Source organism: Balaenoptera ricei, chromosome 3 (genome assembly GCF_028023285.1).
Source record: "Balaenoptera ricei isolate mBalRic1 chromosome 3, mBalRic1.hap2, whole genome shotgun sequence".
NCBI classification, from domain to species: Eukaryota; Metazoa; Chordata; class Mammalia; order Artiodactyla; family Balaenopteridae; genus Balaenoptera; species Balaenoptera ricei.
The window spans coordinates 5,982,855-6,005,022 of NC_082641.1; the positions used below are offsets into that span (position 1 = coordinate 5,982,855).

The 22,168-nt window shown below is 43.5% G+C and overlaps 1 protein-coding gene across 4 annotated transcripts in view; it reads left to right on the forward strand.

Moving 5' to 3' along the window:
• Window positions 1-22,168, forward strand: part of ADCY2 (adenylate cyclase 2) — a 430,270-nt gene that overhangs the window by 250,288 nt on the left and 157,814 nt on the right. For 3 of the 4 annotated variants that reach the window (XM_059916083.1, XM_059916084.1, XM_059916086.1), the window contains exon 5: window positions 14,198-14,344. The exons of the other annotated variant lie outside the window; for it this stretch is intronic. In XM_059916083.1, the coding sequence (XP_059772066.1) occupies window positions 14,198-14,344 (147 nt within the window). The remainder of the gene's footprint in view (window positions 1-14,197; window positions 14,345-22,168) is intronic. 4 annotated transcript variants of the gene reach the window in all.

Consider the following 22,168-nt stretch of genomic DNA (forward strand, 5'->3'; position numbering starts at 1 on the left):
GCTGGAAGCTCATCTACTTAAAATCAGCGGACTGTGAATGTTAATAACGTCTAAAAAAAAAGCCTTTCTAGCAACATCTAGACTTGTTTGGCCAAACAACTGGTCACCGTAGTCTTGCCAAAATGACACGTAAAGCTAACCATCACGGCACGGAAACAGGAGAGAGCGACAGTGAGGCAAGGTGGGCTGCATCCTTCCACGTGCTCGTAGAGGCAGTCTCCCCAACACCAAGCCCCGTGGGTCCTCAATACGTTTGCCCTGCATGGGTGACTTCGCCCACGTGTTTATTTCTTTCCTCTACTTTGGAGCCGGTGAAGGGTGATTTGGGCAGGGAGGCATAGCTCTAAGGCAGAGGGCATTAAACTGGTTTTTATGGTGCAGACAGGGTTAAAAAATATTAACCCTGCATATTTAGTATGCAAATATACATGGTTAATATTAACCATGTATATTTGTTTATTCATAAGATATATATGTTCATATTTTAAGTACATTATAAAACAGGTTAGCATTAAGGGTAGACAACAATGAAAATAATCTTTTAGTAATTTTTTATAGTTTGAAAATACACTAGATGCCTTTATTTAGTATGTTTTTAATATTGAATACTTTTAGTAAGAGCATTATGATGGAATATGCTTCACTGCTTAAGAATTATTTGGTTAACGCTTTGCCAGTTATTTCTGACACTTTGTTTAATGATCAAATGATCCAACCGAGGAAAGACTTGGACACTGGGTCTTTAAATCATGATACTCATTTTCCAGTCATGTCCGCACTGAGGCAGAGATTTTTTGATGACATTCAGCTGTAAATGCTCCATTGTTTCCTGATGTCAATCAGTCCTTGCAAATCAACCAGAAGGTATTGCATTTTTATTTTTTAGCAAATGTACTGAATTTGCTCAAGATGTACTGAATCTTCATTTGGGAGATTTTTAACTGAATTTAAAAATTCTATTTGTAAGGAATATAAATGTACAATTATGAGAGTTTTCATATTGTTTTTGGCAAGAAAATCACGTAAAGAAGTAGTATTTCTAAGTTCCTGCCTTTCAAATGGTTTCTCCATAGCATGTGTTCTTGTAAAAAGAGCAATTTGTCCCTCATGGTTAAAATGACGATCTTACTTTGAAAGAACAGGTTAATTGTACGTGTGTGTATGTGTGTGTGTGTCTAAAACTACTTCCGATATAGTATAATATTAGAAGTTTTGTCGTGACAGGAGAGATCAACAAATTTGGACTGCTGTAATTTTGGCCAAAAAAAAAAAAACCCACACAAAAAAATAAGAGAAATTAACACAACATTGTAAATCAACTATACGTCAATAAAAAAAATAAATTAAAAAAAACACATAATACCTATTTCAGTTTAAAGTCTATGCACAAGGTAACCAGGAAGGTACTGTGTGGTATGAAAGTCCATCATATTAGGAGGTTTTATACAGGTTTTACTCTCTATAGGATTAATCACACAGAACGTTCTAGAGCAGGTGCGTCACCACACACTATGAGCTGACACATAGGAGAGGCGCCAGCTCCAGCACTCTGCCCGGGAAGTCCTGTCTTCCTGCTGGTGCGCCCTCTGTTGTAGGTGACACCTGTGTGTCTGGCCGTCACCTAGAGAGGGTGCCACTGTCAATCAAGGTATTAAGTACTTGGATGTCTCTCACTTTTAGTTTTAAAAGATGTGCATAAGTAGAAGTTCCAGTGTTTGCTTCACACGCTCCATGCATCCCTGTTCTAGAGAAAGCCTTCTTTCCACACCAACCCATAAATCACCAGAGTACCCTCATCATGGGGAGCATAGTACGTCCCTCTTTTATCTATTTTGGTCAATTTTATTAATTGATCATATTAAATAAGCGTTAGTAAAGGCAACAAGACTAGAAGATGTCAAGCTCAGAACATCCCTCGGAAACTTTCCCTGGGCCTCAAGTCCATGTTTGTAACACGAGTCATGTCTCAGTGCTGCAGCCCCGTGACAAAGCGCTGCAGGCTGGGCAAACCCGCCCACGTGCTCACAGCTGCATCGTAAGCTGTGACCCACCTCTGCCCTCCAGCCCTGCCACCCAATCCCACCACAGTGCACACTTCACATCTGCACCCACCCACCGGTTTCCTTTCCAGGACACCCTGGTCCACTGGTCTGGTAACCACACCCTTATACGTAGGTAGTACTTTTTCCTATTTCTGCTGTGACAAATCACTACAAATCATGGCTCAAAATAACACAAATGTATTCTCTTCCCCTTTTGAGGGTCAGAAGTCTAAGATGGGTTGTCAGGGCTTGTTCCTTCTGGAAGCTCTAAGGGAGAATTTGTTTCCTTGCCTTTCCTAGTGTTAAAAAACGATAAAAGAAGACAATTCAGGTGATACAAACAAACTTCATTTAATGCTTCATGAAGCAGTCTCCATTCGGAGAACTGCAAAATGGGGCAGAAGGCAGGAGGCTTTTGCAGGATAAAGAATAAGAAAGAGAAAACCTAGAAAACATCTGATTGGCTGAGGTCACATGGTCAGCCTTGTTTGGGGTGAGAAGGAACAGAGAAGTAAGTACAGTAAGTCCCCTACCTACGAACCTTCAAGTTGCTAACTTTCACAGATGCGAATGTGCATTTGCATGTCCAATCACCTAAGTTAGTTCACGTGTCTGGCGTACATTGTCACGTGTGTGCATCCTCTACAAATTGTTGTGCTTTTGTGTACTTCACTGTACAGTACTGTATAGAGTACAGTGGTACAGTATCTTTATTTCAAGCCCAAGATGTCCGGAAGCAAGCGTAAAAGCAGAGGATTGTGTTAGGTGGGTACCTAGACTAACTTTGTTGGACTTATGAACAAATTGGACTTATGAACAAATTGGACTTACGAACACAGTCTCAGAACGGAACTCGTTCATATGTAGGGGACACGTTTCAAAACTAGTTTCTACAGGCTGCCCCCAACCTTGGCTCACGGCCCCTCCTCCGTCTTCAAAGCCACAGGGAACCATGTGCCATCTTCTGGTCTCTCCCTCTGCTTCTGTTCTCACATCACCTTTTCTCTGTCTATGACCTTCTGTCCCCCTCTTATAAGAGTCCTTGTGACCATACTGGCTCCGACTGGATAATCAAGGATAATCTCCTCATCCCAAATCTTTATCTGAATCACATCTGCAAAGTCCCTTTTGCCTTGTAAGGTAACCCATCCACAGCTTCTGGGATTAGGTTGTGGATGTCTTAGGGAGGCCATTATTCAGTCGCATACACGCAGCCTCGTTACTTTTATAAATAACCATCACTCAAGTGGTAGTATAAAAGTTGCTGGTCCAGCGCACACATACACCAAAAAGAAAAAAGCAAAGATTGCAGATTTTAGGGAGACAATGATGGGGTCAAATGAATAATAGAACTCCTTAGGTTGGCATATAATCATTTTGCAATCAAGCAAATGTTCAAAATTTAGCATCAATTAGTATTCTGGAAGCAAGAGGCAAATATGTTTCTCCCCTTCCAAGGGCAGAGGCAGAAACACAGCTGAGACTCCTTCCTCCAGCTGCGGCAAGTGCAGAAACAGCTGCCGCCCTCCCCAGGGCTGAGCTGCTGCCAGAAGAAGCAGCTCGGTTTCCCCTCCCCAGGCATCCCAGTCGACAGACGCCCTCCTGCCTCTTGGTGCCCAGGGACCGGCTGGCAGCACCACACCGCTGCTATAGTGCTTTCTGTTCTATTTTTAATTTACAGTGCTGGGACCATGGTGGTTTTACTAGCATCTCACATGGTCTGGGGCACATTTTGTGTTCGATCTAGAAGAGCTTTGCCCAGGAAGCTATTCCCTTCTCTCCCAAAGCCACTCGGGTTGGAACTTCTTCCGCGGCCCCCACTTGCCTGGATGGCATCACCCATGAATGCCCTAATGGACGGTGTTTCCTGGGTGTCAGCTCTGAGTAAAGAACCTCCAGGGAGAGAAGATTTTTATTTAAGGGTTTCTTAGAAGACAACAAGAGCTCAGAAAAGTTCTGCGTACTCTTGCCATACTCAGAAACATGCGCAGAAAGTCAGGAAGAGCCAGGAAATCAGGAGAGCGAACAGAGTTTGCCCAAACCTGCATCTATTTGCAGAACAGTGTGAGGTCTTTATCTCTCTTGCTTCTTTAGGTCAGCTGTGGACTTTAGGGCAGTATCTTAGCACATCCCCGCATTCAGTTTGAATGAGCAAAAGATAAGCAAACGTTCTTTAGTGTATTAATATATTAAACTGGGTTGGGTAGATGCTAGAGCCCTAACCAGTAGTCCAGAGGAGTTAGAGTCTATGAATATGTCCATCGGTTAATCTCTTGTTTTCTTTTATGTTGTTTTTGTTTGGTTTGGTTTTTTGGTTTTTTTTTTAATCAGTCATCAATTTTATACACATCACTGTATACGTGTCAATCCAATGTTGTTTTTTATTGTGGTAAAAGTCACATAATATAAAACATACTATTGTAGCCATATTTAACTGTACAGTTCAGTGGCACAAAGTACCTTCACACTGTTGTGCAACTCTCACCATCATCCATCTCCCGAATCTTTCACCTTCCTAAACTGAAACTCTGTCCCCATTAACCACTAACTCCCCATTCCTCCCTCCTCCCCCGCCCCATGCCCCAGCCCCTGGCATCGACCAATGTACTATCTGACGCTATGAATTCGACTATTCTAGATACCTCGTATAAGTGGAATCAAACAGTATTGGCACCACATGTATATTGGAATGGATTTTTAAGGTTAACTTAATATATGTCCTGCAAGCAGATTAAAAACAGAGAGAAGGTATAATCTCTTTTTTTTATATCACTAGCAGAATTATTAATCCTACTACTAATAGGCATGTATTAAATGGCTCCAGTGGACCGAGTTATGTACATCACTTCTAGATTGATACATATTTAGCCACACACAAAAAAAGACAGTAAATCCTAGACCAGCACCAGCTCATTGCCCGGGCATTTCACATGGTGGAAAACATAACCGGGCCTATGAAAAATGCTTTCCCCGGAGGCCCCCGGCACTGTCGCCATTCACTCTGATGTGAGAGTTAGCTCGTGTCCTTGGATGCTCTCCCTGTATTTCATATCCTGCCCGTGTAACACCTTGCTTTTAGAGCCTCCGGCCTGGTACCTGGAACCCCAGGGCTCAATGCTGTGGCTTTTAACTGGGAGACCCTGAAGACATCATGGCTTCTTCATTGGTGGGCCAATGGAATCCCGTGCCAGGGGAACAAATTAAGGGTGTTTCTTCAGGATCCTTAAGAGAGGCCTGGGGCGGGGCTCATTGAGGTCTGGCCCCTTTAGAGATCCCGATCCTTGAACACTGGTTCTTCTGGAAGACCTTTGGCAGCCCTCCGCTACCTGAGGCTGGCGGAGGGAACACATTCGGGGCAGGCCAAATGCTCTGGGTGAAAATTCTGGCGCTAGCCCCCAGGAACACCCTCCAAGGAGTTTTGCATGTCCCAGGACCCTCTGGGAAGGAAGTAGGTGGTCTGCACTATCCAAGAATTCTTTCCTGAACTGGGAATTGCAGGGGTGGGGGAGACATCTGAAGGAACTCAGCAACTGGGGCTGGAAGATGGTTTCCAAAGAATGACTCTTTGGAGAGGCCTCTGTGTGGATCTCCAATGCCTAAAACAGCCCGTCCTTTCCATTGAGTGCAAGCTGGAAGCATCCAGGTTTAGTGCTCCAAAGCCTTGTCAAGTAGAAATGGTTTTTCAAGGTAACACTGGCAGTGTCTGTTTATGGAAAACATCAAAACTGAGGTTATACGAACATTTCAAAAGAACCTCTCCATAAAGCAGCTAATAAAAAACATTTAATGGCAAAAGATGGGGCAAAATAGCCTACGGGACAGAACCACAAATTGTTCAATCTGAAAAACATGTGAGGTTTTTTTTTTTTCTCCCACTGCTGAATGGAAAACTCATTTTAAAAATTGGACTTCAGTTGTGAAGAACTGTTTCTGCTCTCCAGTAAGACTTCCAGTTTAAAGAGGGACGATAAGAAAGGCTCTCTTTTTAGGCAATTGAAATGAGAAACTGGTGCTCAGGCCACCACTGGGCCATCTGTCCTGCTGTCTTCTTTTGTTGCATTGAAAGGTACTGTGTGATCACAGGTGTCCCCCACCTGTCCTAGGTATCCACCTAGGGGCTGGTGTCTCACTTTGGAAGCTCAGCACCCCAATTTGTCAGCATCCCAAGCATGTGTTGCACTCGTGGGCGCAGTCTCACGTACACCAGCAACATAAGGGGAAAACAGACCATTTATGTATTTACACTGAGAAATCCCACTGCTGCCTAAACAAGATGCTCGTGTCTGCAGGTCAGTCTATGCCATGTGTATTGGAGGTTCAGTTATATTTGTAATTATGTCCCAGGAGCAGGAATCAGAATGAGTGGGCCTAGAGGGATTGCTGTAATGGCCGGGCCACCGGTGTCCCCAGAGTACCTCCATCTCCCCATAGAGGCCCACACAGGTCACACCCTGGTCAATGTGGTCCTGAGCCTGTCCGGCCTCTCCCTGGACCACATCATCCCTTGCCTCTCCTGCATCCTTTTTCTTGTGTGTCATCACTGCCCATTTCTCTTGCTCTCTGTTGGGTTCTGACATGCCATTCTGCAGCGTATTACTCTTTAAGATGTCTGTTCTGGGTTTATTTATGTTTGGTTTTCAGTGTAATTCTTTTTTTTTTCCTTTTAATTAATTAATTTATTTATTTGTGGCTGCGTTGGGTCTTCGTTGCTGCGTGCGGGCTTTCTCTAGTTGAGGCGAGCGGGGGCTACTCTTCATTGCGGTGTGTGGGCTTCTCATTGTGGTGGCTTCTCTTGTTATGGAGCACGGGCTCTAGGCACATGGGCCTCAGTAGTTGTGGCATGTGGGCTCAGTAGTTGTGGCTCGCGGGATCTAGAGCACAGGCTCAGTAGTTGTGGCGCACAGGCTTAGTTGCTCTGCAGCTTGTGGGATCTTCCCAGACCAGGGCTTGAACCCATGTCCCCTGCATTGGCAGGCAGATTCTTAAGCACTGCGCCACCAGGGATGCCCTTGGTATAATTCTTAGAGGAAAATTTTTTATGACTTTTTCCAAGTTCCAGGAAGGAGAGGAACCACCTCCCCGTGTGCCCACGTTCCACCCACACGTTAAAGATGTCTTTCTCTTGGCTTCCTGGGAGGTGGGGAACTAGCGTTTACTTGGTGCCCACATCACGCCAGAAACGTTTCATGTTATTATTAGGAACTTCAATGAAAACATGCAGGGTAGGTGGAACTTTCTTCTACTGTCGACGACAAAGCTAACATTCCAGTCTCTGAAGTCCAGAATCCCACAGCAGTGGATAATGTCTGGATGGGGGCCTTTGCCCTGGTGGTCTAGGTCTAAATGTCCTGTCCTTTGCCCCACACCACAGACCTGAGAGCTGGGGCTCCGCTGTGCCCTTCTGGCTTCCTGCTCCATCCACCCCCGCTGTGGGTCCTGCTTGCTGATTCCTTTCCCTGGACTGGTCTTCCATCCTGTCTCATCCGTACCTCGAAATGTAGCTCTAGTAAGACAGCCAACAAAGTCCATTGCTGGGATCTGTCTCATACCCGACGTCCTCTATGCAGACTAAGAACTCCTGAGGGCAGAGTTTGTGTCATGGGTGTCCTAGCACAGTCCTGGCATTTGATGGGATAACCAGGTATCTATCAAGAGATGTATGGAAGAAGGAGGAAAAGACTAAGGCTAGGATAAATAAAAGAACTGTTCAACACACATGGGCAAATAAACTGTCTCGTAAATTGTCAAAAGGGGAGGAGTTTATTTCTCTGACTCCTAGGCTTTTGTATTTCCCTAATGAGGAAAAGTGTAAATGTAAACAAAATACGGTATATTGGCAGGGATGATTGACATGGCTGGAAAGGAAGAACATTGTTCCTCTCCATTTGGTGTCCCACCTTCAGATTCCTGTATCTAGAAGATGTTTTGGCAAGGACTGTGTGCTCCACTGTCATTGGGAAATATCAGTCCTAAGGAGATATCGGGGCAGGAGAACCAGTATTTTTGATAACTGTTCATCTGCTTCCAAATTCCAAAAGATACTTCTTTTTCTGAGTAACTATTTCTCAATATTCACTATGGGATTCACTCATTTTTCTTAATACTGTCAACATAATACTATTTTCTTCTAAAATAATAAAACAACATGCCAAAGTCTTGTTCAGGAGGGGAGAAGCCATTCTCTTGATTGGAATGAACACATTCTGTACTGATGTGGGTAGAGCAATAAAATCACCATCTTAGATGTAGAATAATTTTGTGTATTATTACTTTCACTAAAGTTAACTAAAATTTTATTGCCTTTAACTAACCAAACTAATTAAAACTAAAGCATTTCATGAATGTAAAGGACATTAAAAGTGAAACCATTGCTTATTTAACATCCCGCCCTCCACTGAAAATAAGATGTTCTAAAGTGTTGAACAGATAGATGTGAGGCGAGTCAACTACAGATGGTACCAGGGATGCAGGATGACGTGCTGGTGATGGGTTTGAGCTCTCCAGATTGATGTTACCTCTTTGCTTCTGCCCACCTGTGCCATTTCTCAGTGACTCTGCTACTCCTTTGGAGAAAAAGAGAGGAAAAATTAACATATAATCCTCCTAGATTTCTACACAAACAGCTCTAGTGAAAATCTCATAAGGATGAGATTAAATACTTTTCCTATCACATATGTATTTCATTACTGAAGCTATGGAAAACCACGGTGTGATAGTTAACTTTCTGTGTAAACTTGACTAGGCCGTGGTACTCAGATATTTGGTCAACCACCAGTCTAGATATTGCCGTGAAGGTATATTTTAGATGAGATCAACATCTAAATCAGTAGGCTCTGAGTAAAGCAGATGACCCTCCATAATGTGGGTGAGTTTCATGCAATCAGTTGAAGGTCTTAACAAAAAACACTGAGGTTCCCTGAGAAAGAGGGACTTTTGTCAGCAGATTGCTTTTGGACTCAAGTCAGAAGAACATCAATTCCAGCCTGCTCGCCTGCCCTGCACAATTCAGACTTATCAGCCCCCAGAATCACGTGATCCAATTCTTTAAATTAAAGATGATAGATAGATAGATACATACATAATAGATGATAGATAAATGATAGATAGATAGATGACAGATAGATGATAAGTAGATATACACACATTCTGTGGGTTCTGTTTTCTCTGGACAAACTTGACTAAGACACGTGAATATGTGAGAAATCACTAGAAATCAAGAGAACGCCATGGATAAATCAAAAACAATAAGCACACATTGGAAAATGATGATCTAGAAAACAAAGGTATTTTTTAATTGTAGAAAGAAAAGAATATGACATTGTGTTATCAATGGGAATTTCATCCATCAGAGCCTTTCTTGTCATTGTATTTCTTAGGCATCTGAGATCAGCTTGGCACTGGAAGAAGCCAAGTGCTCTGAGATTCTGACCCAAAGATGTGAACTGTGATGAGAGATGTGGTGCCTATTCATGACTTGCTCAGTCTTCACTAATTTGGGAATAGCCCAGAATCTATCACGGCTCTACTCATTTCCTAAAACATATGTTGAACTGTATCTGGATCTAACTGCAGCCGGTTTAAGAGGCAGAGTAAGTAGACTTCGTGGGTCTGATGGTAGGAAATAGTGTGACTCATGATTTTTGTGAGAGTCACCCAAACTACTGGTATTTCTTAAAGGGAGGCAATGCAAAACAATTAGAGGGAATAAACACAGAAAGAGCCAAAGGAGTGAACGGTGTAGATGAGTGAAGCCCGAGCAGGATGAAAGCACTGCCACCTCCAGGCAGCGTGAGCGTGGGTCACTTTCCATAATAACATTCCTAATGCGCGGGCTTCCCGTCAGAGTTAATGGTTCATGTACAGTGCCTGGCACATAGCAACCACCCAAGACAGATGAGATGTTATTAATAATGTATTGTGTTTTTCATTAACTGAATGTTTGTTTTTAATGTAATTATTTTAATTCAGAGTCTAGTATGTGAAAAACACTGGACAGTTAACCTAAAGATAGACGGTGTAAACTATGAGACGTGTAGCAAAGGAAGGTCCCACAGCACTGGGTGAGCCGTTGGCCGCCATCCCAGGGTTGCGGGCATCTGAGTGATGGAAGGTCTGCTGGTTGTGAAGGATGTGGTCCTCCATCCCACCCTCCCTGCGCACGCTGCTTCTTCCTAACTAATTTGTTCTATGTTTATCCAATTTAAGAGGCTGCTGTAACCCAACGGAACTCAGATGGCATCTCAAAATAGTAGTCATTCAGCATTTACTGAGTGCATATTATATGCAAAACATTTGATAATATTTTAAAAGAATAATTGTTATATTCATTTCTGTGGCAAAATATGCACAGACTGAAAGGCTTTATTGAAGACCTATACTATTATTACTGTTATTTAACTCCCAAATAGAAAACACAAACCTGTTTTATATACCAAGAGTATATTTCTCTTCTAGGAGTTTTATGGTGTCAGGTCTTATGTTTAACTCTTTAAGCCATTTTGAGTTTATTTTTGTGCATGGTGTGAGGGTGTGTTCTAACTTCATTGATTTTACTTTCCAACTTTCCCAGCACCACGTGCTGAAGAGACTGTCTTTTCTCAATTTTATATTCTTGCCTCCCTTGTCGAAGATTAAGTGACCATAGGTGTGTGGGCTTATTTCTGGGCTCTCTATTCTGTTGCATTAATATGGCACAAATAACTCTATCTACAAAACAGAAACAGACTCATACACATAGAGAATAGACTGGCAGTTGCCAAGGGAGGCAGGGAGGGAGAAGGATGGACTGGGAGTTTGGTGTTGGTAGATGCAAACTATTACATTTAGAATAGATAAACAACAAGGTCCTACTGTATAGCACAGGGGACTATATTCAATATCCTGTGATAAACCATAGTGGAAAAGACTATAAAAACGGAATGTATACAGCACTATTTACAATAGCCAGGACATGGAACCAACCTAAATGTCCATTGACAGATGAATGGATAAAGAAGATGTGGCACATATATACAATGGAATATTACTCAGCCATAAAAAGAAACGAAATTGAGTTATTTGCAGTGCGGTGGATGGACCTAGAGTCTGTCATACAGAGTGAAGTAAGTCAGAAAGAGAAAAACAAATACCGTATGCTAACACACACATATGGAATCTAAAAAAAAAAAAAAAATGGTACTGATGAACCTAGTGGCAGGGTAGGAATAAAAACGTAGACATAGAGGATGGACTTGAGGGCACAGGGAAGGAGGGAGAAGCTGGGGCGAAGTGAGAGTAGCATCGACATACATACACTACCAAATGTAAAATGGATGGCTAGTGGGAAGCAGCTGCATAGCACAGGGAGATCAACTCGGTGCTTTGTGATGACCTAGGGGGTGGGATAGGGAGGGTGGGAGGGAGGCTCAAGAGGGAGGGAATATGGGGATATATGTACGTATATGGCTGATTCGCTTTGTTGTACAACAGAAACTAACACAGTATTGTGAAGCAATTATACTCCAATAAGGATCTATTTTTTTAAAAAAAGAATGTATATATGTGTATAACTGAGTCACTTTGCTGTACAGCTGAGATTGGCACAATTTTGTAAGTCAACTATACTTCAATAAAAAAGAGTATATTTCTCAATGGTATGGGAAATGTGTATACACACGAACATATTCTAAAATAAATAGCATTTATCCCGTATCCACTATCCTATATCGCCTGTAATAACTTCTCTAAGACTTAATTGGTGGGCAGTTCTTTATTTCTTCCTGATGAAATCACTTCCTGTGTGATTTTAGTTAACTTTCAAGTCAGACAGATAGAAGACACGGGAGGGAGGAATTTTGCAACTAGAAATGAAGTGATCATTAACACTTCGATGCTTCAGTTATCAACGTCATACCCATTTCTTATTTTAAACCCAGTCTTATATCTCCTTGATTTCTAAATCAAACGTGGGAAAACACTTTGATTCATCTGGTTTTTGATAGAATGAAATTAATTAAAAATTTGCTACATGTTAAGATATAGGTGAAAATGGGAGAAGAGTTGAGACATTATTTGTTGGTGGTGGTTATTTTGCAAGTTTCACTGCTATGTACTTATTCTGGCAATTTCCCAAAGGTTGAATGCTTGGAGCAAAACTCACTAAAAGCAAGCCTCTCCTGTGGTTTTTCTCCTTAGTGTTCCACTCGTAGGAGATGATGCTTCGGTGGGCACGGGATGTTCAAGAGGAAGATGGAGGAGGATTTATGTTTAGTATTAATTACACAACTGAGAAATAGTTCTATCAAAGAGCTGCCTGAAAAACTTTGTATTGTTCACTGTGTGTGTGGTGGAGACATCCATGACAGCATATGAATCAAACTAATTGTAACTCTCACTTGGTTATGAGAAAAAATGACATTTGCGTTCTTCTGAATTAAGTCTTTCTCACACAAATTACTGGTTGCCAGTGTAAATCAAGCAACATGTGTTCTGAATTCTGACTGCTGGAGAATTAGCTATTGAGTGGGGAAATGAGATACTTTTGTTTGCAGCTAAACTCAAGTTGACTTTTTTTTTTTTTTTTGCTTTATCTAAAAATAAGTGTTATAGAACTATTGCTTCACCAGCTTTTATAGCAAGAAGGATTTGGGAATTGTTTCGTCCAGACTCTCCATTTTAGGGTGAGGAAGATGAGGCCCAGGGAGGTGAGAGGGTGGCCTGAAGTCTCACCCAAAGGAATGGTCAGCTCAGACACGAACTTCCATCGTCTGGTTTTATGCAGTGAACGACTTGCTGCCCCACCATCATCCCAATGATGTGGTGAGATGGCCACCTCTAGGGCAACCAGCCACTTAAATCCAGGATGTGGATTTAAATCCAGATCCCTGCATAAGTCAATACCATCAGAACACGAGGACATGGGGGAGCTGGGATTTGCTTCCAGACCTGAAAACACCCAAGCACGTGCTTGGAATCCCTGCCCTCTCCTTCTCAGCTGAGAGCTCAATAAGAACTTGGACATTAAGAGTTTCCAAGAAGATCTATTTTATGGATTTTACTGTTAAGTTGAGCAACATATGGGAGAGAGATTATGGAAGTAATAGTGATATGCCCTTCGGTTGAAGGATATACCCTTTATTCTCACTCCTTCACTTGTCGGTGACAGTTCTGATGTGTCTGCCCTGCCATTAAGTGTGATTTTCAAGAACACTTTCTCTACCTCAGGAGACATCAAGCCACAGCTTTAGGGGCAGATCTGGCCTCCACCTGCTTCTGTAATGGCCTCATGAGCTAAGAAAGTATTTTACATTGTTAGATGATTTTTTTAAAAATCAGGAAAAAAAAAAGGGAAGAATAATAATGCTCCATGACACATGAAAATGACATGCAATTAAGGTTTCCATTTCTATAAATAAAGTATTGGCTCACAGCACTTTCATTCATTTTCTCCCTGTCTGTGACTGCTTTCCTGCTACAGTGGCAGAGCTGGGCATTCGTGACAGAAGTGACTTGGCACATAAAGCCTGAACTATTCATTTCCTGGCCCTTTACAGAAAGTTTGCCAATCCCTGCTCTAGGCTGTATGGGTGGAAGCTCTGTGTCAGGCACCGTTTCCTCCCAGTGTTAGAATTCTGCTTCTCTACCGAGAGGCTATGAGACTCTAGTATCCCACCCCTCCAGAGAGGAAATGGCTCCTTGCCAAATGGCGAGCCTTGGAAGCTGCCCAGCGGCCCCTCCTGCTGCTTAGAAGTGTAGGTGCAGCTGGGTGACAGGCATCAAGAGAAGGCGGCAGCGTGAGGGCCAGGACAGTTAGAGAAGAGATTGGAGAACGTTTCAGGACACTTGAGAATATTTAAACAAGTAGCAGGTGAGGCACTGGAGATGAAAAGGCAGCGGGTAGCAAGACCGAGCAGGGAGTGTCTGTCCGCCCATGGGTCCCAGCAGCCACTTGGGGACCCTGTGTCCTGACAACCTCCTTCTCTGTGCTGCTGATGAAGGACTCTGTTAGGGGCTGAATTGTGTCCCCCCCCCCCCCAGGTTCATACTTTGAAGCCCTAAATCCCGGGACCTCAGAATGTGACTGTATGTAGTCACAGGGTCTTTAAAGAGGGAATTAACGTTAAAATGAGGTCATTAGAGTGACCCTAATCCAATCTGACTTGTGTCTTTATGAGAAGAGGAGATCGGGACACAGACGCACACAGAGAAGAGACCGTGTGAACAAACAAGTGGAAGGCAGCCATCGGCAAGCCAAGGAGGAAGGCCTTGGGGGAAACCAACAAAAGTGCCGACACTTTGATCCCGGACTTCCAGCCTCCAGAACTGTAAGGAAGTACATCTCTGTGGTTTAAGCCCCCAGACTGTGGCACCGTCTTACGACAGCCCTAGAAAACGAATACAGTGGCATGTAGCCGCCTTGACACCCTCAACATGGAAGTAGGCACATCCCTTGTCTTGCTCAGCATAAAATAGCCCACATATGCTTGTAACAGTAACATGGGATGATTCTCCAAGGTCCGTGAGTTCCACTGCTTCCCAGAGGACAAGAATTATGATACGATTTTACTGACCCAATTATTTCATCACATTCTTAAGCAAAGCCAAAATTTTAAGCACGTGCAATGAACCCGACAGGCGATGAAACAGACGCCTAGAGCAGATATTCTCAGCCTCAGCCCTGCTGACACACGCAGCTGGATCCGGCCCTGCCGTGAGGCTGCCCCGTGCAGACGTCGAGCACCGTCCCTTCCCTCTGGCCACTCGGGGCCAGCAGCATCCTCCAGGTGTGACAACCAACAGTGTCTCCAGGAACTGCCTGATGCTCCCTGGGGAGGTACAGAATTGGCCCCAGTGGCAACCGCTGATGTAGACTGAGACCCCTACCACTCTTCTCCCCGCCCCCCTTGTCAGTTGCAGTAGTGATGGGTTTTTTCCTAATTTATTTGGGATCCAGCAGGAGCACTTTTAAGGTAGCTGGTGCTCCAGACTGTTTCCACCATGCAGTGATCTCCATTCTCCCTCAGTCAGAAACGGAGAATGCCTCTTGGTTTGCCTCTCGCTGGGTCTGTAGGGATTCGTAAGAATTCTCTGGCCTTTGTTTACTCAGGGAGGCTGCTTGAGAGGGTGGGCCGTGTCAAGAGCCGCGTATAGCCATAGCCCACCTCGTGCTCAGCTCTGGAATCTTCTCTTTCTCTTCTTGGCCCTTGGTTCCTGGAGTTTATGTTACTGGGTCATGCCCTTTTGTGTTCTGTTGCCGCAGTTGGTGAATTTTCCTTGTTGCTTTTTATAAGTGTTGGCCTGTTCTCTTCGGTATCGTGAGCAGGAAGTTCTGCCCTATAGTTTTAATAGGACACCTACATTTGGCTGCCAATTTTATTTATATACTTAGAGTCATCAACAAACACAACCATAATTACTGATCACTTAATAAGCGTAAAAAACATCTAGAATTGCAAAGGATGTGTAAATAAAATGCATTATCTCTGCACGCTTCTCCCTCCCCTCAAAGTAATTTTGACTGTACCTGGGGAACCAATGTGAGTGAAAGAGTTAGAGAATAATGAAATGACAAGTGGGCATTCGGAGAACAGCACCATGCACGTGGGCTTGAACTAACCTAAGGAGATTTCTGATCATCCAGGCTAATGTACAGGACTTCTGTGTGCCAGGCATGTTCTAAGCCCTTTCTGAACATTAAATCCTTTTAACCCCACAGCAATCTCATTGCAGAGGGCTCTTCTCACCCCCTTTAAGAGGAGGGGCAAGAGCAAATGTTAAAGGAAAAGGAAGAATGAAACAAAATGCAAAATACAACCGGAGAGAGCATTCAAGGAGAAATTAGCAGATGCAGCTCTGGAATGTTATGAATGAAATGGTGGAAAGTTGCATAGGTGAGACTGGGTCAGATGGTGACCGCTGTGGAAACGTTTAGACCAGAAGTTTTTTTTCACTGTGGCGGAAGGGATTGGTGAGTTCACTAGACCAGTGATGTCACTGATATTGTTGTTGATAATGTATTGCTGTTGTAAGCAGATTACAGGCAGCAAGTGCAGCGTTGTACTGACAAAAGCATTCAGCTACGGTAGAAGATTTGTAAATATAAGCATCTAAGGTCGTGATTGTTTTTGAAATAATTATTTTGGAAGTTAATAGATAATTCTATTTCACTTTTGAAGTGGATGGTATTTTAAAACGTAATTTTTTATTCTGTAGCTTTGCAGTGTTGAGTAAAGGATGACTGTGAGTCAGACATCTCATTTTATGTGAGTTTCATGATTTTGAATGCAAGTTGAGTAAGAAGTTTGAGGCCCGTCAATTGAATTAAAAGTTTTGGGCGCCTCTGCTCTATTAAGTTGCCTATTCCATGTGCAAAGAGCGAGCACCTTGCTTTGGGTAGTATGGTATGGTGTGCTTTTATCAGCTACCAGAAAAGCAGTTTAGTAAAACCACTCAACCAATAACAGAACATTCCCAGATATTTCAATGGATCACTTAAGAGTGAATTATGAAACATATCTGAATGCCATTTCATTAATTTTCCCCTTCCCTTTCAAGATGGTTTATTTTAAGAAATCTCTTCAATCCTATCTAAGTTTTATTACGTTTATTTTCTTGACAAAAAAAGTCAACATTAGTTTTTTTAAAAACCCATTTTTACTGAGCTAATACATATGAGTTTATGTCTAAAACAATCTTAAAATAAATTGAAAGGGACTCATAGCATTTGTAGACAGCTGCTCAATTTCCATTGTCTATCTTGTTTGCTTTAAGCCATTTCTAAGAATCATTTGCCAAGTTTTAAGTTGAGGTAGAAGCCAAAATGTGAGTGTCGTAGAGAGAATAAAGTAGGATTCTCCTCAATTCCTCATCAAGAGCCTGTCCTCCTGCATCACATCCTATGTAGTGTCAGCCCAACCTGGAGCAAGTGTTTGGATGAGAAGGAGAAGAGAGAGGAGTTGTGTGCAGAGCTGGAGACAAGGTAGATTCACAGAAAGTCAAGGTGAGACTTGACTTGAACTGGGCTCCTGGGGTCCCGCATGGAGAGACCCTGGGCCTCCAGGGCCTGTAGAAATTATTTAGCCCTTGGATCCACCATGCCTTTGGAACCAGGAATGTTGGAAACATCTGTCATCCAGTCTGTATCTGATGGAAAACACCACCATTTTTCCCCATCCTTTGAATCTGGGTGTGTGTGATTCTTGGTTTGACTAATAGAATACGGGAAACTAATGCCGTAGGAAGTCTGTGCCAAGGCCTCATGAGGCCCCGAGATCCCTTCTTGCTTTCTGGACTCACCACCAGGAAACCAGTCCAGCCTGATGGAGGATGAGTGGCCGCAGGGAGAAGAACCAAGGCCCAGCTGCCGGCCAGTAGCAACTGCCAAACCAACAAAAGGGCTGTGTTGGGGCTTCCAGCCAGGCCAGCCCTCCCCAGTTGAAAGCAGTCATGTGACTGGCCCGCAGCAAAACCAGCAAAGGAACCACCCAGCTGATCCACAGAATCAGGAGGGGGAAAAAAAAGAAGCATCATTGTTCTAAGCCACTGGGCTTGGGGCAGTTTGTTTTGCAGCAGTGGATAACTGAAATACATCCCTAATCCAAAGCAGGCCTGAGCTCAGGTCAGCAGGGGCCCAGGAGCTGCTTAGAATAAGATGCTATTTTCCTTAGAAATCATTGCATAGGGTTCAGTATTGTATCAGACACCAGCCTTTCACACTTTCAATTTAGTGCTCCTAAAAATATGTTTACTGTTTGACAAACATTTTTATTGGCATGACAGAGTTGAGAATTCCCAAGTTTATATATGCTGATGTAGTTAATTTAAATTAATTGATAAGTGTGTGTATATATATATATATATATATATATATATATTTTTTTTTTTTTTTTTTTTTTTAAGTGTAACATAGCAGCTTCTCATGAGCCATAGCTTTCATTCCCATGCTGATCTCGGGTTTTGTTTCCTGGCAGAAAACTTACCCCCTTTGCCCTGTGGCAGGGCTGCAGTTCATAAGTTATTCCTTCCCCTTCAGCTCCTCCACACCGTGCTCTGGGCTGTGCGTCTTTCATCACGCTGAGTCAGAGACAGGAGGAGCCTTCCCGATGTAATCTACATGAGCACTTGAATTCGTACCTGCAGAATAACAAAAAGGAGAGTGCCCGCTTCATCAGCTCTAGAAAGATGAAATATTAGCACAACTTTAAGAAAAATCCATGAAAGAATGTAAATGCACACATGCCAACTAATATGTATGGTGATAAGATTAAAAGACATCTATAGATCAATAGGTATATAGATATGGATATATATGCACATGTATTACATACTTATATAATATATATACATATATTTGTTATATACATGCTCCCGTCATTTCTTCTAATGGAGAAAATCACAGGTTTTTCAAAATTACCCCCAAAATTTCAAAGTATATTTCTTTTTTGCTGCTGCACTCAAGGATGTCTTCCCATTTCTTCCTGACACCTTACAGAGTGGGAGAAAGCTCAAAGTGGAAGAGACAGCAGAAACATACTCAAACACCTCTCAGGCTACTGGGAGGACACTGGTAGCCAAAGAAGTTACACATCATCCACCTTTGTTACCCTCCATCCACTTAATGAGAGCTGAGGCCAGAATGTTCTCCTGACTTCCATCATTGAAAAAGCAGACTACTTAATGAGCTGCCCACTTATACAAAATGTAATGAGGCCTTAGTCACACATCCATGCCTTCCTTCCTGTGTCCATCTGACAAATGTTTATGGAGTGTCTACTGTGTTCCCAGCTCTGTGTTCCATGCCAGGGACATAATATTGAAGAAGGCACAGTTTGGGTACAGCTTTGGGCAGGAAAGTAAACAGATGATTAGAGTTTGAGGGTAAACATTGGATGCCAAAACAGCACACAACACCTAGCCAGACAGCTCTCAGAGAGGAGGTGATGGAAGAGGTGGCGGGTGTGGGATTAGAAGCTTGACTGAAGAGTTAGCCGGGCTGACCTTAGTGAATGCCGGTGGTGTGGGTGGGAATGGAGTGATGGAGCCTGGGGTCCAGGTCCCAGGGGAGCATGCTGTCCAGGGGAGAGGTGAGTGCAGCCCCAGCCTGGGGCTGCACGTGACTCAGAAGAGCTGGACCACAGGCTCAAGGCTGAGGAGGAAGAAATGAAGGAGGTGGGGTTCACCTCTGGTGAACACAAGATGCAAGATACACTACACTAGAGGTGACATCCTGGAGGGCTTAGGATTTGTCAGTAGACGTTCAGAGCTGGGACTGACCTGATTTGCCTGCTTCACATTTTAGAAAGACCTCTGCTGCAGGAGAGAAAGGGGGAGGGGAAGACAGGAGGTGGGGAGCCCAGTTAGGAGATGATCCACTCATCAGATGGGTGGCAGGGGTGACGGTGAACTGGGGAGTGGCTGTAGGTCAAGGGGAAGGGGCAAGTTCCACAGTGTGAAGGACAGGAATCGCTGCTTCGCTGGATGCGGGGTGGTAAGAGGGAAGAATAATCGAGGATGAGAGTGGTTTCTGCTTGGGCAGCTGGGCAGATGATCAACCTTTAACTCAACTAAGGTTACAAGGGGAGGAACAGCTCTGGAAAGGAAGGTGATAGTTTCCGTCTTGGAAATGCAGCGTTGGAGTTCTCTGCATGTGACAGAGACCTCTGTTTTTTCTCTCAATATCCATTCTCTCCTTCTTCTATACTAAGAGGATCTTTTTACCTGGGCACATGCCATCCTGAACAAAGACAGTCCCAGCATCCTTCAGAGGTGATTATAGCCTTATGATCACCTCTGGCCAATGGCGTGTGAGCAGAAGCCATGATATCTTCCAAGGGATGCCCTAGGGAGGTGTCCTCTTCCATTCTGGAAGGATGGAGGCAAGAAAGCGATTGAAGTGATGGACCTCGGAGTCTAGGGAGGAAAGGAATGAAGTAGGGAAAGGGAAGGAGCAATAGGGGATAAGTAGTCGGGCTAGAGGTCCAAAGGAGGAGCCTCACATTTAGAACAATGGTTCTCAACCAGGGGAGACTTTGACTGCCACCACCCAACCAGGGAGCATTTGGCAATGCTTGGAGGTGATTCCAGTTATCACGGCTGGGGATGGGATTTCTACTGGTATCCAGTGGGTAGGAACTCTTGAAGTCAAGTTTAGGTTTAGGTCTGTGGGGTAGAATCTGCTAAGCATCCTGCAATGCACAGGACAGTCTCCCAAACAAAGAACTCTCCAGCCCCAAATGCCCGTAGCGCTGAAGGCGAGAAGTCAGATGTAGAGGACTGGCCGACAAGGTGAATGCGTACAATGAAATTACATGTCCTACGTAATAGCGTTCAAATTCTTTCCACCTGCACACACACAAACATGCATGTGCCCTCCCTGCAAGCCAGTCAGAGCTGATCTGCCTGGCAAGGCTCAGCCCACGGGCTGCCAGTTTGCTTTCTCCGGGCTTAAAATTTTGATGAATTCTTAAGAATGGATATGTTTAGAAAAAATAAATGAGTTAGCAAACACACCAAATCAAGGTTTCCTGCTACATTACCTGTATGATTTAAACTTGAGTTATCGTCATATGTAACAATTAACTCTCTTACGAGATGTTTTTCTTAAATTATAGAAGCTTCAAGCCACGATTTATTTTTCTTTGTCAGGTAGCCATGTGTTGGGGAGGAGAAAATTTCCCCCCTACCCTTCTTGAGTTCTTTTGGCTGGTCCAATAATGAAATTGACACAAGACAGATGAACAGGAGAAAAAATACAAATTTAGTTCATACCTTTGGAGATCTCATAGAAATAGAACATTAGAAGGGGCCAAAGCAGGCAGTTTTTATATTTTTAGACAAAGAAACAATACATTTGTGAGAAATTGACAAGACAAAGAAATTTAAGCTTGGGTGCTTAATTAGTGAAGAATCAAAACTGAGTTTGGGCTTGGGTAGTAAATTAAAGGAGTAACGAGGTTTGTTTATAGGAGCTTCTTGGCCCTGAATTCCCTCTCTCTGGCCATAAGGGTGTGTCTCTACCTCCTGGCACTGGGAGTGTACCTTTCACAGGGGAGATTTATTTGCTGCTTTCAGGGGGGCAGAGAGGGTGGGCCAGAGTATCCCTTTTGCACTGGCTGTTTCTCAAGTAACTGTAATTCAGAATAACCAGGATGTCACTGTGGTTGGGAGTGGGGTAGGGGGCTGCCCTGAGCCCCAGCAGTTGCATCTGAGATCCTGAACCAGAATCACTGTTTTTAGCTAATATTTGATGTCATGCTCTCCAAAGACAGAACTCTTAGTGAAATCTTGGTGGGAGAATCCTTGAAAGAAAATCTGCAGTCTGATTACAGAGAACATATTTTTTAAAGACAAAGATAAAGCTTAAAAATCATGTGCCAACAGTATTCATTCAGAGATCGGGTGTGTAACAAGTTAACAGTCCAGCAAACTGCAGCAAAAGAGCACCTTCCTTCCTGCGTTCGAACCACAGTCCTTTCATTTGAGTTACTTTAGTACAGTTCTAGCAACGGGACTGCCCTTCTACTTTTTGCCATGGTGATTTTGCAGTCCAATTTGCTGATTGCATCTTTCATTTGTACCTGAGGAAACTTAGGACATTGCTTAATGAGCAGAATGAGAATTAGTGCAATTCCGCTCTCTCTTTTTTCTCACTTATTGGTATCAACAGTATCAGTGCCCAAGGGGACAATTAGTGTTTAAGGGTAGGCACCATATTTAAAGGGTATTATCTGCAAGGTTTTGACTTTAGAGGCTTTCCTCTGGAGGCTTTAGTTTTCAGGACAAATAAGCAGAAATGTGAACATCTACCTCCACGCTGGAGAGTCCTTGGATCACCCCTCCAAGCCAGCTCCTCAGCTTTGCATTCGCAGCAGAGAAAAAGCAAATGCCCACCTCAGGATTCGGTCCTGTGTTCATGAGAGAAATGACAAGCAGTTTCTTCCAGAAATCTCCTCGGTTCCCTCCCTGCTCAAAGAAAGCCTTCTGATATTTGCTGGCATTTGCTCTGTGCCCCAGTGTGGCCGGGGGCACACCTCTGGCAGGGGTCTGGATTGAGGGGTGGGAAGAGGTTGAGGGCTGTCAACACCGTAGGAGACTGTGAGACTTACCCCAAGACCAAGTTTGCGTTGGTGTTCAAGTCAACAATTTCAGCA